Raw genomic sequence first — 15,668 nt, forward strand, 5'->3', positions numbered from 1 at the left:
TGAGTAATTGAATAAGGCTGGCATAGCTGTATTCAAGTCCTACACTGGATCATCTTGTTGAGATCTCCTTATAGCAGAAATACTTTCAAAAGAAATTGAGTTAAATGCGGCACAACTGACAAGTTAAAATAAGCAAAAAACAGAAATGGGAGACAAAAAGGTTTTTAAAAAGAATTGTGTAAGATGTTTCAACCCTCAAGTGACCTCTATTCTAGTAACCTGTTGTTCTTTTCATTACATAATCCCCGTGGTGCCTTATAATGCTTATTGGATTGTACCAAAACAACCCTTTCTTCAAAAATGAAATCTACTATTACTGTTCTGACTCAATGTTTGGGAAAACATGGATTTTGATTAAGTTAATCTATAATAAGTCTGATGAAAATATCTTTTGGGATCTGTGAAACACAGTATGGTACTCAACTGAAAGAATATGTCTTAATCATGTTTCACAGGGGATTGCTGACATCTTGGTTCTGTTTTGCTGTTTTGTTAGACTGATCCAAACACATTCTTTTGTAATTAACATTTAAAATATGACAATTTGTTGCTCATGTTGATTAGCACTCTTATGCCTGCTTCACAAACATCCTGCCTCCAGTAAAAAGATGCAATGTTCAAAAGACATCTTTGAAAGGCTGAAATTACACAGAGCAGTGTAATTTTCTCAGACTGGCACGACTTGCCCTCACTTGCATTGTCTGGTAATGATGACAGGACAGCCTTGGGGCTGACAGCCTCCTCTCTGCCTTCTTCAATCTCCAGCCCACCCTCCCCCAGCTTGCCTCTATCTCTCCTGCTCACCTGCTTGGCAATGATCCTGGCAGTAAGCCTGACAGTCTCTGATGGATTCCAGTTCTCTCCGAAAGTACACATGGACGAGCACTCCAGCTTGTGCATAGGCCAGTCCCCTTTCTGGAAAACAAAGGAAAGAACGGTCCAGAAATTAAGACTTGATTTCAGGTTTTCCACTGACGTAACACTCGAAAGAACCAGTCACAAAGCATTTTTGTAGTTCAGGTGGGTAGCTGCGTCAGCATGCGTAGGCTGCAAAGGAACAAGTAATAGGTTTATTCCATGCTGAAAAAAAAGAAGAAAGGCCGTGGAGCCTTCTTCAGGTGTGACACCTGAAGAAGGCTCCACGGCCGAAACGTTGTGTTCTCTTTCTTCTTTTTTTCAGCATGGAATAAACCTATTACTTGTTCCTTTACAAAGCATTTTGTACGTGCTTGAGCCTCCTGCTTTCCAATTGTTTTTTTTTAAAGTACTACAATTTGTTTTTTCTATTGATGGTATTGCTTTACAATCAGCGTTACTATTTATTTAATATTGCCAATGGACCAGGTAATGCTCAATGTTTTCTTCTATACAGTATAATGGCATTTTCTGTATTATTTATTTCATGGATAAATGTGGAATTTTAGTCTTCACAGGTCAGTAGGATGTGGCAATAACACACATTTAATAGTACAGTCACTGTGAAAACAACTCAATCTTAAATGAAAAAAGTTGTGCATCAATGATAAGATTCTCAATGAAGCCCACAAGATAAAGCGAATTTGTTTTTTAAATTAACCAAACAGGTAACATGTTCTTACAGAACTGAGTTGCAGTACTATACCATATATCACCATGATATACCATGTTTATCAAGGTTAAACGTTCTCAATGGTGAAATTATATTAAACATTCTGCTCAATATAATATCAAATTAAAATAAATGACATTGTCACCCTCTGTAATTTGAGTGGGTCAGGTGGGTAGCTGCGTCAGCATGCGTAGGCTGCAAAGGAACAAGTAATAGGTTTACTCCATCCCCAGGACTATTAACGACACCTTTTCTGTCCTACAGGATGATCCCTCCATTGGGGCCCTCTTTTCTGATCGCCCTATCATCTCATATCGCCGACCACCTAATCTGCGTAACCTTCTTGTACACAGCTTCCTTGACTGCCCTCGGCAACCATCCACACCAGGCACTTTCCCTTGCAACAGAGCTCACTGTATCACCTGCAGGTACACATCCACCACCACACTCATTCAAGGCCCCTGAGGACAATTCCGGATCACCCAGATGGCATCTTGTACCTCTTACAACCTTATTTACTGTATCTATTGCAATAAATGCCCAGCCATCTACATTGGAGAAACAGGAAAGAGACTCTGAGACCATTTCAGAGAACATGTTAAGGCTGTGAAGATTAGAGATCTCTCCAAGCCCATTGTTTCTCATTTCACCTCTGATGGCCACGACCACTCTAATCTTTCCATCTGCGTTCTCAATGACGGTTTTCCAAACTCATACATCAGAAAGACTACAGAAACAAAAATTATCCACCAGCTAAGATCACACCTTCCCCCTTCACTTAATGACAGACTACTTTTCTTCTATATTCTCTCCATTCATTGTAGGTTCAATTTCACACCTCTCTTCACCTATCCTGACTTCACACCTCCTGATTGGCCTCTCTTTCTGTCCCCTGCTCCCACCCCTCGCTCCTCCTCTCTCCAAGCTTTTGTTCTCCCACTACATTACCTTTGCTTACTGCCCTGTCTTTCTCACACCTGAAGAAGGCTTCATGGCTGAAACGTTGTTTTCTTTCTTCTCTTTTCAGCATGGAATAAACCTATTACTTGTTCCTCTGTAATTTGATTCTTCTAGTCTGTAGTACCACAGAGCTTTTGGCCCAACACTACATGAATAAACCCTTCAATAACCCGGCAATTGTAGTTTACCTACTACTTCTTTATCAAAGGAGCACTATTTCATAGCATATTTCATTTTCTGTACAGTATGTTGAGTATACTATTTAATATTTTAAAAAGTAGCACATTATCTAGCAAATCCCAGAGAGGAAAATTAAAATTCATCAAGGCTTGTCTGAATTATACAACAATAACCACAGACTACAGAACTTCACTAATTACTGTTTAAACCTTTCCTGTGCATTTATAAATAGGGGAAACAGAAATATATTAACCATCTTATTTATGCAGATATACTGAGCAGAAGAAACAGATCTCTTATAAGTACAACAAATTCACAATGTACAGTACTCATTGAACATCACACAAAGTTGGTAAATGCATTATGCTAATGATTTCATCAAAAGGGCTGATCAACACTTTGCACATGTTGCACCAGGTTGCAAACTCTGTCTTGCAGGGTTCTGCACCATTCCTCTCATTCATCCTTGACTACCATTCATGATCACAAAAATGTTCAATGGAGCTAAAGTCTGGTGAGTCAGGCATACACAGCACACAGCATAATCACATTCTCTTCTTTGCAAGGAACATGATTTTGAATGAGCTGGGACATTATGGGTTATCTAGGGCTCAGTCAGCCCTTTCCCAACGAACCAGTACAGCTTGTTCAAGCTCTATGAGAGGTATGGGACAGAATCCCACAGACAGCACCTACAACCAAGCATGTCACTGAAATACTGTTTGTGTTGCTTAAAATGAAAGCCACACAAGCTGCCAACCTGTTATTTTCACAGCAAAGCTCCTGTTGATCAACCCTGTTGATAACAAATGTTAATCAGCAGAATGAATTTGCACGTTGAGTCTGTTCAATAAATTGTCAGTGCACTTGGCTACAGAAAAATTTGCAGTCATTTTCCTGATAATCTTGTGAATCTGTTACAGTTGTTAAGTACTATGTTTCTTTAGATTTTCAGTATGTTCAGTTTCAGTTCAATAGACCAAAAGTAAAGGATGCTTACTTAATTGACACCATCGCTCTAAGAACTGAAAATAGAATAATTATTTTTAAATGATAAATCCTTCATCTTGGCGAGTAAACAGTAGTTCGCCCATCACATGGAGGACTATGGATTGTCATAGCAACTGCGAGAACAAGCTGGCTATAGCTCAATTTAAGAACAGAGACACTGATAAGCCTTTCAAGAGTCTGGGTTACATGTGCTGTCTTGGCTGCCACATTTATTACTTTAGGTATTGGCATACTGACAAATTGAAGCACACAAGCTCTCATCAGTTAGAAAGAAATATATTTCTTTATAGAATATAAAAGACCTTATAAAAGAGCCATAAAATTCCTTATGAAAGTAAACCCATATATTAATGTACTAGAGCAAAGGCAATATATTGTCACTCTAAATCTTTACTCAGTCTATATAAAGGCTCATTTTTAGTACAATCATTTTTTTCAATTTATAAATACATATATAGCATTAATATAAGCACATAATATTTAAAGTATTCAGGCCAGAATATACTGCTAAAAATCTTTGTAAAGCTAACTTTGTGTCTATTTCTCAATATGCTATTATCATTAAACCTATCAGTTTGTTATAAAATTGGATAAACTAACCATATAGCCCTGATCCAATCTGATTAGAAATGAAAGGAACACTTATTGGGTTTTGGTTAATTTCATTACTTATTTGGTTACTGTGTTAAGTGTAGTGTCAAACACAGTGAGACTGATGAGGTGGCACAATATCTGCAAAACAGGTAGGACGATGATTAAGTCAAAGTTTTCCAAGAGCACCCAAAATTCAACAAAGAAATCAAACTTATAAGAAAAAATCCCAGTGTTTTGTGAAATTTAATAACCCTATTATTCCATGACAAACCAGAAGACTGCAGTCTAGTTTTTTGTGTAATTAATTTCACACAAGCACCGATGTTCTCCCTCGTGTTTCACTCAGCTACGCACCTGGATTGATTTACTGGACCTCAGCTTTGATTTTCCCTCGTGCCTTTGCGGTGTCTCTTTGGCTTTGAACTACGTTTGTTCCTGTTACAGTTCTAGGACTCTTCTTTTGACCCATGGACCACTACTACAGACCTTCAGTAGAGGTTCATAACACAAAGTGCATGAATGGAATAACTTTGATAAAATTAAGGGGTCTAAATAAATAACATCACTGACAACTTTATCAGATCTCTCTTATATTCTTGTACTGTACTGAACTGTCCTGTAGGATTGTACTGTACTGAAATCCTTGTCTTAAACCACTACACAAGCATTTATAATCTACCCAAGGTCTCTGAATTATGAATACATGTCTTATCACTAGTGAAGATGTTTCAGTAGCACTGTATTGCTAGCAAATTATATCAGCTTGAGAATGCAGCGTCTGTCTAAATAACATTACTCTATAATGTCAATTTCATCTGGTAACCCTAAATAACATCCACCCAGTTGAAAGAGTATCACAAAAACAAGAAAGATGGCAAATAAGAGGAGGCCATTCAGTCCATTTGGCTTAGTTGGTTATTAGTTAACTGATCTGAGGAGGATGCCATCCAGACATTTCTCAACTGAAATATTGGTATCGCCTTCAACAAAAAAATGGAAACCTCATTTGGGTAAATGAGGCACACCAATCAGGTTGAAAGTGAGGCTTCCATAGAAGTGTGGCTCATATATTTATTTAGCAAATAACATTCCATCATGCTTAGTCTAAAACTATGTATAAAAATTATGTATAGATCTGAATGTGTATAATTATCTAAGTACATCAAGAGGAGAACCAGTGACTCTGTGACCTCAGTGACCAAGACAGCTCAACTTGCTGATGTTTCACAAGAAAAGGTTTCTGAGGTCATATCAGCATGGAACTCCCAGCGAAGGATATTGAATCATTAGCAAAAAGGGCAAGAGTAGCCAAAACATCTGTGCATGAATTCAAAGTACAAAGTGAAACATGTGAGTAATTGCTGTTTGATTTAAAAGTACCTGCATCAGTTTAATTAAAAGGGTCTACAGAGAATTCCACAGAGTGGGATACTGCAGTCAGACTGAACTGCACAAGCAGCTCAACACTCCTGGATATGCACACTTCTGAGTCCCGTCATGCAAGGAGCGGGGGAAATGGAATATCGAGCAGTGGAGAAATGTGATACAGCCAAATGAATGATCTTTTAACATGTTCTTGACAAATGGGACATGTGTGGGTACAAGACATGTCTAAAAAACTCTACAGTTCAGGGTTTTTAGTTCCAACGATTAAGAGTTCTGTTAGTTCCACAATGCTGCTGGGTGCATTTTCCTGGCATGGTTTGGAGGCATTCATTCCCTCAGAAAGCTTGGTCAATGCTAATTACTATTTAATTGTACATAGTAATTATCTTCACTCCATTTTGCAGCACTTCTTTCCTGCTGGAAAGGTCTAGGACGACAATGCGTCCATCTGCAGAGCTCAACAGTTTGATGAACGTGACACTGATGTTATCCATGTGCCACGGCTGTCTCTGATCTGAACCAAGTCAAACACTTAGGGGATATTCTGAAATAATGCTTAAGACAGAGTGTGAGAGAATGCTTAATTTCCAGGTTTGAGATTATTGACTTTCTCATCAAAGAGCACTGCCGCGTCTGTCTATTTTCTACGCCATTTATCCAGTAGAGGGTCACAGGAGAAGCTGGAGCCTTACCTGGCAAGCAACAGGTAGCAAGGAATGATACACCCTGGACAGGACGCCAGTCCTTTGGAGGGCACAGACATAAACACACACACCAGGGCCAATTTTACAGAAGCCAATTATCTGTATATATGTGGACTGTGGGAGAAAACTGACTTTACATTACTTTACATTGACATTTACATTACATTTTTGGCATTATCTTTAAGAGTCCACTACCTGTAGGTAACTTGTTCTGTGTATAAAATATTTAAATAGTCTATTGTAAATGCATTTCCAATTATCTTCCATTAGTGTCCACAAATTCCACAATTGATCATGAAGAGGTATTTTGGGCTTACTTTTTCTATGTGTGTATTCAACAAGACTTATTCATAAGATTAAGCTGTCTGGGCAAAATAAAATTGGAATTGCACACATCAAAGGAAATGCAGTATATTTCACTGAACAGTACATTCAAAACGTATTTGACAATATTCATCAATTCCTCAAGATGAACAAATGCCTTTTATAGACCACCATTTTGACAAGACTAAATTGTTCTCCAGACTGAGCTGAATCTTTTTTTACAGCAAAAGAAACGTATGGAACTAGGACAAGTCAGAGTAAAGCACCATAACTACTGCAGTGCCACATCAGCAATGAAATGGCTTGGACTCAATACCTTTCAATAGTTAACCTAGGTGGTTTAATTAATCCTAACAACATTTATCATATTGTGTAAGCTGAATGTTGTTCTCCTTACCTGACAGTCAACATTACAGTAGAACGCTTGTTTACACTTCCCACACTTGGACAAGCCTTCTTTCCTGCAGAGCATAAAAATAAACAAAATATCTTAAGCTCAAAAGAACACTATGCTATAAGACATTTAAAATAAAATTTCTAGTTTAACAAGTACTTCAACAGATAACTCAGATAAAAGCCAAAAGTAGCAGAATAAGACACACAGAAGAAGTGTATCAGAATGAATATTTCAGTGTCTAGGGTACTTCTTTGCGTAGGATAGGAGGAGAAAGGTAGGATGTTGGAATAAATACTGTACACCATACTCCGATATGAGAGGTGTCTCGAGAGATAAGGAAAAAGAGGTAATGAATGCTCTGCGATGTAGTATAAAGTGTGTCTAGATTTCATGTCTGTTGCAAGAGTGTGCAGTCTCAAAATAATCGATAATTGTGAGCGTTGGATGAAAACCCAGGGAAGATACACAGAGGGAAGAAGTCTCGTCAGCCTTCCCCAGAAAGGCGGAATAATGTACAGTATGAGATCGAGGATCCTGGAGGGATACAAACTCATACAGTATGACAGAAATGAAGAATAACTGCTTACAACCCCAAATTCAACTTGTGGTGCAGGACGTGCGGGATACAGGAGGTAAGCAGTGAGACTGGAATTTAAATGAATCTGTAATGGCAAAAGTGGTTTAAAAGGGAAGCAGGTGAAGTTCCAGGGCCTGATCAACATACTGTAGCACCATGCAGTCAGGAGGCCACCAACCACTATGAATGCAATTCTGTAGAGATTAGACACCCCTGCTTGATCCATCACACCTGAAAATCTCTTAAGTCTCTTGCACACAACATTTAGAATTATAATTCAATGCATCTGCACCATACTCAAGGATATCCACTGTGGTAATCCATGAAAAACCTTGATTCGTCACTAAAGAGGATTTGGCTCTGATGCTGGCAAGTTTAACCTCCAACGTTTATTTTTCTAGTGATATGTTTGTCAGGTAACAAATTTCTTTTGGTGGCTCATTTTAGGTCAATTTAGGGTTGACCAGAGTTAGTGGTATTATTCATAAAACCTTAATATATTTGCGCTTCCTCTTTGTTTATATGGTTTTGTTTCAGATGGGCTGCTAGTCTCCCTCAGTGCATCTCGAATCAGCACTCTGAACTCTCTGCACTCTGGGCAGATGAACCATTTAAAAACCATCTATTGTCAAGAAAAATCATATTTTGAGCCTCCTCCACATTCATTAGTATTAAATATAAAACAAATAAAAAGTAAAACAATAATTTCCCCATTATTTGTTTTCTGAATATACAGTTAAGGAATATTTGCTGAATTTGCTAGAGCATACCAAGGTATTTTCATAGCACATTGTAGTAAAGCACATACAGTGCTAGGCATGATAAAACTATAAGAATGCACAGAAAAACTAAAAATGAAAAATACCTGGATACATTTTCCACAGCAAACTTCTAAAATTTTCAGATGGCTTTCAGTCATTGGCATACACATTGTGTCAGTAAAGCTGGACTGCACACATTTTCAGCACGCCACCTTAAAAATATCAGAGCGTCTCACTGTCACATTTTTTAATTTAATGTAGGTTGCATGCACGTTATCAGCAGTCTCTTTCATGGTCTCACATAGATTATTCTTATTGGAAAGCATTTAGATAATTTGAAGATCGAGTCACATTATAGTTTTTCAGCCAGTGACAATTTTTACATTTTACTGCTGAAAATATATTAGTGAAGTACATGAAATATAAACAGAGAGATCCTCATGGTGAGTGGAGAGAGTGTGTTGGCATGTCATCACTTTCCCTCCCACTCCCACACACTCAAAAGTGTTTATATCAGTCTGCACTGTTTAAAATATCCCTTAATGGGGAATGGGCTAAATCAAGATTAGAAAAGGCAAGAAAAACTTTAGGAAGAAAAGGGGGAGCTGCATGGACAAGATCTCTTAAAGCACAGGTCCAGGAAATCCCTAGGTATGTGTCTTGACATGTGTCAATGTGAGAAGTTCACACTATAAAGCTGCCATGTCAATTACAAAATACAGCAAGTTTATGGGTATTGGTATTGTATGAGACTGCATTCCTTCCAGAAAAAGAAAACAGTGAATTAAAGTATAAATTGGCCAAAGGGTTTAGTTTTAGCAAACATCTAAACTGCTGTTTCAAAAGTATTGCTATTTCCCAGGAACATTGTAACAAATCTCTCCAAGGCAATTTTTGAAACATCCAATTTACTAGACAATGAGGAAAATATACAACAGTGTGAGACCATCTGTTTCTGTCCTCTGTACCTTGTAATACAATAAAGGGTCGGAAAAAGCTTAGGCCAGGTGGTAACATCCACTCCCACCTATTTAATGCACAGATTATTGTACTATCTTGCAAACTATCTTATTGTTTTAACTAAACAATATAATCCTAAACCAGATGTTATTCCACCACAACAACTAGTTTGATTATACAGGATTCATCATGTAGGCTACCCACGACTGAGCTTTGTGCTTGAAACGCATTGCTCTTCGCTATTGCTACTCATTTTGTTCTCTTTGCTTTTGAGGCGCTATTTATTATTTGAATTCATTTAAGCAAAAAGTCAAAGGCTTTTTTCACTTTAAATTAGGTGATGAAGGGGCACAGCAGTAGTCTGTGACCCAGTGATTCAGTTGAAAGCAAACCCTGTGTTTTCTTCAATTACTAACATACTGTAGCTCTGCTGTAGGTTCCAACACCCTAATGCATGAGACTTTCAGTCAAAAACTGCAATTGTATACAATTTGTATTGATGGCTTCTTTTATTCACTTAAAAAACACTTTGGTTAATAAACAGATTCCCATGTCTTTATAACAATTTATGTAATTATTTAATTGTTTTTATCAACCTAGACTTGATGTAAATGTGTGAAAAGAATATGATAGATTATGTACCATCGTGGCTGCAGGCCGGCAGATGATCTTACAGTGTATTACTATGAAACAGCATTTCAATTATTATATAATAATTATTATATTATTATATTATATAAATATTCTCATTTTAAACCAGTTCGAAATTGCTAAATGCTTGCCACCAAGTAAAAGAATGGCTTTTTACTCTGACCAACGAGGATACGCATTTACTCTGGAATCTAGAACCCAGTGAACAACCAGCCATTACGTTTGCAATAAGTAAATTAAAATGGTCTGAAAGCACAATCAAGAAAAATTGTGAAACGATGCAATAAAACATTAAAAAAAAGAAATGTTCTACTTCAAATGTCTTAGATCATTATATTCAAAGACAAAATTGGAGACAAACAATTTGGGATGCGTTGGTTTATTGTACATGACTGTACTTCCAAAGATACTGCTCGGATATGACCTTTCCTGCAACTACAAGCTAACAGTTCCGTATGAATATTTTTGGTGCACTCTCAGATAGAGTAGAAGATTTGTGATGAAGTATAAGTACATGTGTTATGATGCTGAGCTCCATGAACTGTCTATGTTTGAACACACGAGTTAAAGGGTCTTTAAATATTCCCCTCACGTAAGCCTACTTAGTGTATAGATTCGAATAACTTAGAAGAAGCATAAATTAGGCATATCTAAATTGTACTTGTAAGATTTTTTGAGACTTCCTTTGGATAAATGTATGAGTTCCTTCAGCAAAACATGTACAGGTTAACAGCTGCTCTGTGCAGTATCAATAGGCTACAGTCCTAATAGCTGCCAATGGAGAAAAGGAGCAGGGTACCACTGCAATGCAGTCAGGTTTAACTCCTTACATAAAACTGCATTTAATTCCTCTTCCAGCAACAGAATAGAGACAGCATTAATAGGCCAGTCCCTCCTGATTTCAGCAGCTTATTTAGTCATTTAGTTATCTCACAGTCTACAAGCATGACTAAACAAATTTATAGAAAATTATGTAAATTAATTACAACTGTTCACTTCATGGCTTATTTATAAGCTTATTACACTACGAAAGCCTGTTTCGTCTTTCGTAGTTTCTCTTCATAGCTGGAAGACATCTGTTTGGTATGATGCTGAAACCCCCAAATAACTAACCGTAAAACACAGACATGAACCCAATGAAAACAACTCAAACTGCATCTGGATGCCCTGCTGCCCTACTGATCACTTATGGTGACTTTTGTATGTTAATAATAATATTTACTGGACACTCCATTCAAAGCGTTTTACATGCAGTGGGGACTCCCCTCCACAACCACCAATGTGTAGCACCCATCTGGATGATACAACGGCAACCAAATTGCACCAGTACCTTTGCCACACATCAGCTATGAAGAAATTAATCCAATTCATACAGTACATAGAGATCAGTAGGAGATCACGATTGGTAAATTTTCAAGGGGGAAATTTACCAGGACACTGGTACATTCTTTTAAAGAAATGCCCTGGGATTTTTAATGATCAAGAATGAACCTCAGTTTTACATCTCTCATTGCATCAGGAAGAGAGAATGCCTCTTAGAGACTATGTTTTGACAGCATAGAGTGAAGAAGTTGGGAAACGACAACAAAGTCAAGGGGGACTTTACTGAAAAGTAACAAAAACATTTTGGTGAAAACCATTTTAAGTATCTTAGTACCTTGTTCTAGATAAGAACTCAACTGGCCCACTCTTTGTAGTAATCATAGATTAAAAAAACTGTTTAATGTGCATGAATACTGTTACAGCTATAGGCGACTAGGAAGAGTCTCTAAGAGTTTAGATAAAGTTATTATCATCTAGCAGTGTAAACATCTCTAGCTTCAAAACAGATGTAAGGGGTTCCCTGATCAAAACCAAATGGAAAGTTTACCTTGGGTTACCTAGTTAATTAAGCTGTGGGTAAATTATTGACAATGAGCAGTCCAGAAACACACCAGATGAGATCACATCAAAACACAGAAGAGAGGAAAAGGAAGAGGGAGAAAGTTAGACCTCAAGAGAGGAGGCAGAAGGAGATGGAAATTGAAGCTTGCACTGGGCGAGAGCCCCTACTTCATGATCATCCAAACTAAACCTGAGTGGAGATAAGTATTTGAAGCTTGCTAGAGAGAGCTTGCTGTTCTGTGTTTTTAGGGAACTTGGGTTTCCTGGGAATAAGCTAAACATCTTTCCTGCTTGTGGGGACATTTTTAGAATAGGGAAATAGGCTCCCATTTATTTTGTGGCATCGGGGTTTGAAAAGTGAGACATTTAACTGGAGGTTGCATTATATTTATTAAAAGGGAGTTTACTGCACTTCTTATTGTGGCTTCTGTGGGCATTATTTAAGAGTTCAAAGCTTAGTAGCTGTCAGGTTTTCTGGGTGGTTAGGATGTTAGGCCTCTAAAACACCTCATTTGTACATATTGTAAATATAGCACCTTGTGCGTTGTATATTGTGTTGTGTGCAGCGTAGTGTTTGCCTTGTCATTTGTTAATAAACATTTGTACCTGGATCATTACTCTTTTCACTGAAGCTGTACCAGAGAATTCACATGCCTTTAATTATACCAACCGCTCAGGTATATTCTGGAGAAATCACTTACAAGTTGAGGGTTATGAATAATTATTTTACTAACTGACTGAAGAGCTCAGTCAATTCCTGAAATTCACAATTATTGTAACCCCTCATTTGCAACAATACACTTTCAGTCTCAAAGAAAAGTAGTTTTCTTAAATTCAAGTTATGCTTTTCTCAGTCCCTTTACAAATCATTCAGATGGACAACCGCCCCAACAGACAGTGGAAGGACAGACTGATGTAACCCATAGCCATGCCCAGAAGGCCACACATATCCATATTTCTATACAACAGTTACCTTTCATGAAAGATAAAGAATTGTGGAGTATAAGGTACTAAAACACACCTATTTCAGCCTTTTTTTATATCAGGACTTTTAAAATATTTTTTTACAGAGCACTCGAAAATGTGCCTTTTAAGATTTCCACAGTCAATGCTATATTAAAGACAAAAGAAGAATCTGTTTATGCTTTCCAAAATACCTCCCGAAAACGATAAGCTATTAAGATGCAACCAGCAAATAAAACAACCCATAAACCTCCCGTTAAAGCCTGCATAAAACCTGGCAATAAAATGCGAGATGCGTCACCATTTAATATCCGCCAACTTCTGTTTGACAGATTTTAAGGCTCATCCAACGTGCCATAGGAAAGCAAGTGCCAGCGTTGTCCAGTGGTTTGCTGGACATAAATCTGATCGACTAACTTTTGAGTTAGCAACAGATGTTACTGCTCTACCGCAAGAAATGCAAAAACTTCACACGAGTATGAAACGAATTAGAAAATAATAATTGCTGAAATGAACTGATAAATTCCAGAAACTGAAAATAATTAAGCTGTTTTTTTAGATAATTAATATGGCTGTTGCACATCTAAATGAAAGAATGTTTTATTGGAAAAGGACAAGATTAAATTAATAATTTGTAGTATCTTAACTGTAAGGTACTACCGTACGTGCATTATCCAAAATGGTCCGCGCATTCCCCAGGACTAAGGGCACTGCACATTTTCCTTCGTTGTTATTGTAAAAGTCATCGATACCTACAGACCCCCTAACACGTTATCCTTAATACTTCTTTAATTCTAATATGGTGATTTTCTGAAAGTTGTGAAGTCAACACACGAATACTAAAAACAGTTCAAACTGGAACTTGAGTAGTAAAATAACGACCTCAGCAAAGTAGTGTTTAATTATATAGTTTTATTTTTTAATTATTTGTATTAAGTGCACTGAATTTCATGACGTTCTGTTGCTACGGTCCCCATTCATACTCGTAATCAGCTACTGAAAGTCCATTACGACCAACAGGAAGCCTTTCTCTCGAACTACTGCGATGACTTCCTTCCAGCAAGCAGTCTTTCTCAGCACTCCGCCGCAGTAATGTTAAATTAATTGCTAATTGAAAGTTATGTCAGTGACGTACCTTGCAAAGCAGAATTCACAGTGGTTGCCTCTCTCGTTGACTGTCAATACGTAAGTATACGCCGGGCACGTAAAAAGAAGATCTCCAACTTTAAACTGTTTCAAAGCCCTCAGTCCCCTGCCTTTGCCAGGACTGATAAACCTTTCGATTCCTTCTGGCGTGCCCTCTGTCTTCATTTTCTTGACGTGGTTATTTCCTAATCGTGTCTTGCCTTGCTTTTTCTGATAATTTTGGAAGCACTCCCAGTCAATGTTCTATTCGATCCCTTACTACAAGAAAGATCAGGTTTTGCCTGGGTGAATTAAAACCTTTGCTATTAATGGAGCAGCGTCACTCTCACCCAGAACTACATAAATGGTAGCAGCAGATGGCTTACACAGCTACAGCATTGCTGCAGGATTCCGTGGGGTCTTAAGGACCTAAGGTTCAGGGTAATACACTGACGTATTACGTGATCTCCAGACCTCAGGGTTAAGAAGCCACGCTGCTGTGTGTTAGACATACTGTATACAGTACAACAGGATAACATTCTGAGTGATAATTCTTACGTTTATGTGTTTGGTATATTTGCTAGACAATAAATTAACTATATTATACAGTAACACCTGCTGTTTAAGTGTGTCTGTATTTGTTCAAAGTTATTACCACCATTACCCTTTGTTCAGGGAATGTTTATACAGTAGCTGTGTGCTTCTGTTCGTACACCATATGAACATGTGAACGGACATCATCAATTTCAACTGACAAGAAAAAAAAATGTTTATTCTGTTACTCAGCAAAAAAAAGAGCACTGGTAAGGATAGGACCTGCAGCTACACACTACTTGAAAAAATAAAATCTTATATTGCAGCAGTGACATACAGCAGCTACTGTAGCATACTGTAGCTCAATAACGCTATAACTGCAGCACAGCACTTGCAAAGCCATTCCACTACTGTCTGTAACACTGTTTTATAAACTGCAGCATCCTGCCCCCAATACTTCCTGCCATAGAAGCAGCATGTCAAGAAGTAGAATACTTTATTAAAAACATTATTTCTGTATTGCAGCATAAACCAGGTTGTTAAAGACTCCAGTTTTGCTAAACCTTGTGAGATAAGAAGGATAAGAGCAGACTTTCGTAAACCTCTTCTGAAGAGAAGACTTCAGTGCTCTATAATTAGGTGTACCCTACTGCTAATGAGCAGGACAAATATCAATAGAAGGGATTTGGGGATATTTATCATTAGATTTTTTTTCTTTCTAGGAGAACTTTACTAAATACTTTTGGAAAGGGAAAGGAAGGAAATTATATATTTTGTTTTCATGTATCCCTCACGGTGTTTAAATTTATAAATGACTGGATTGCAGTTTTAGGAATGCCTTATTTTGCTGAATAAAATTGACTTGTTTCATTCAGCCCCAGGGTCCCTCGTAACCTAGTGTCTCATGTGTCCACTGAATGAAAGTAGAATACACCTTTAATTCAAGAAAACACGAAACACATCTCCCACAGTATATTTGTCTCAATGTGCAAGTCTCTGACAGCCATGCAGGTGTCCCATTATTGCATGTAGCAATTAAAGATTGAAAAGTGAGTCACCTTATTTGAAT

General features: G+C 37.6%; 1 protein-coding gene across 1 annotated transcript in view; it reads right to left on the reverse strand.

Moving 5' to 3' along the window:
- The window catches only part of smyd2a (SET and MYND domain containing 2a), a 36,174-nt gene extending 21,716 nt beyond the window's left edge, over positions 1–14,458 (reverse strand). Inside the window, exons 1-3 of the mRNA XM_006626079.3 lie at positions 14,076–14,458; positions 7,145–7,208; positions 805–915 (exon numbers count right to left, since the gene is read on the reverse strand). Of these exons, the coding sequence (XP_006626142.1) occupies positions 805–915; positions 7,145–7,208; positions 14,076–14,251 (351 nt within the window). The 5' untranslated portion in view covers positions 14,252–14,458. The remainder of the gene's footprint in view (positions 1–804; positions 916–7,144; positions 7,209–14,075) is intronic.
- Between the last annotated feature and the right edge of the window lie 1,210 nt (positions 14,459–15,668).

Source organism: Lepisosteus oculatus, chromosome 2 (assembly GCF_040954835.1).
Source record: "Lepisosteus oculatus isolate fLepOcu1 chromosome 2, fLepOcu1.hap2, whole genome shotgun sequence".
Classification (NCBI taxonomy): domain Eukaryota; kingdom Metazoa; phylum Chordata; class Actinopteri; order Semionotiformes; family Lepisosteidae; genus Lepisosteus; species Lepisosteus oculatus.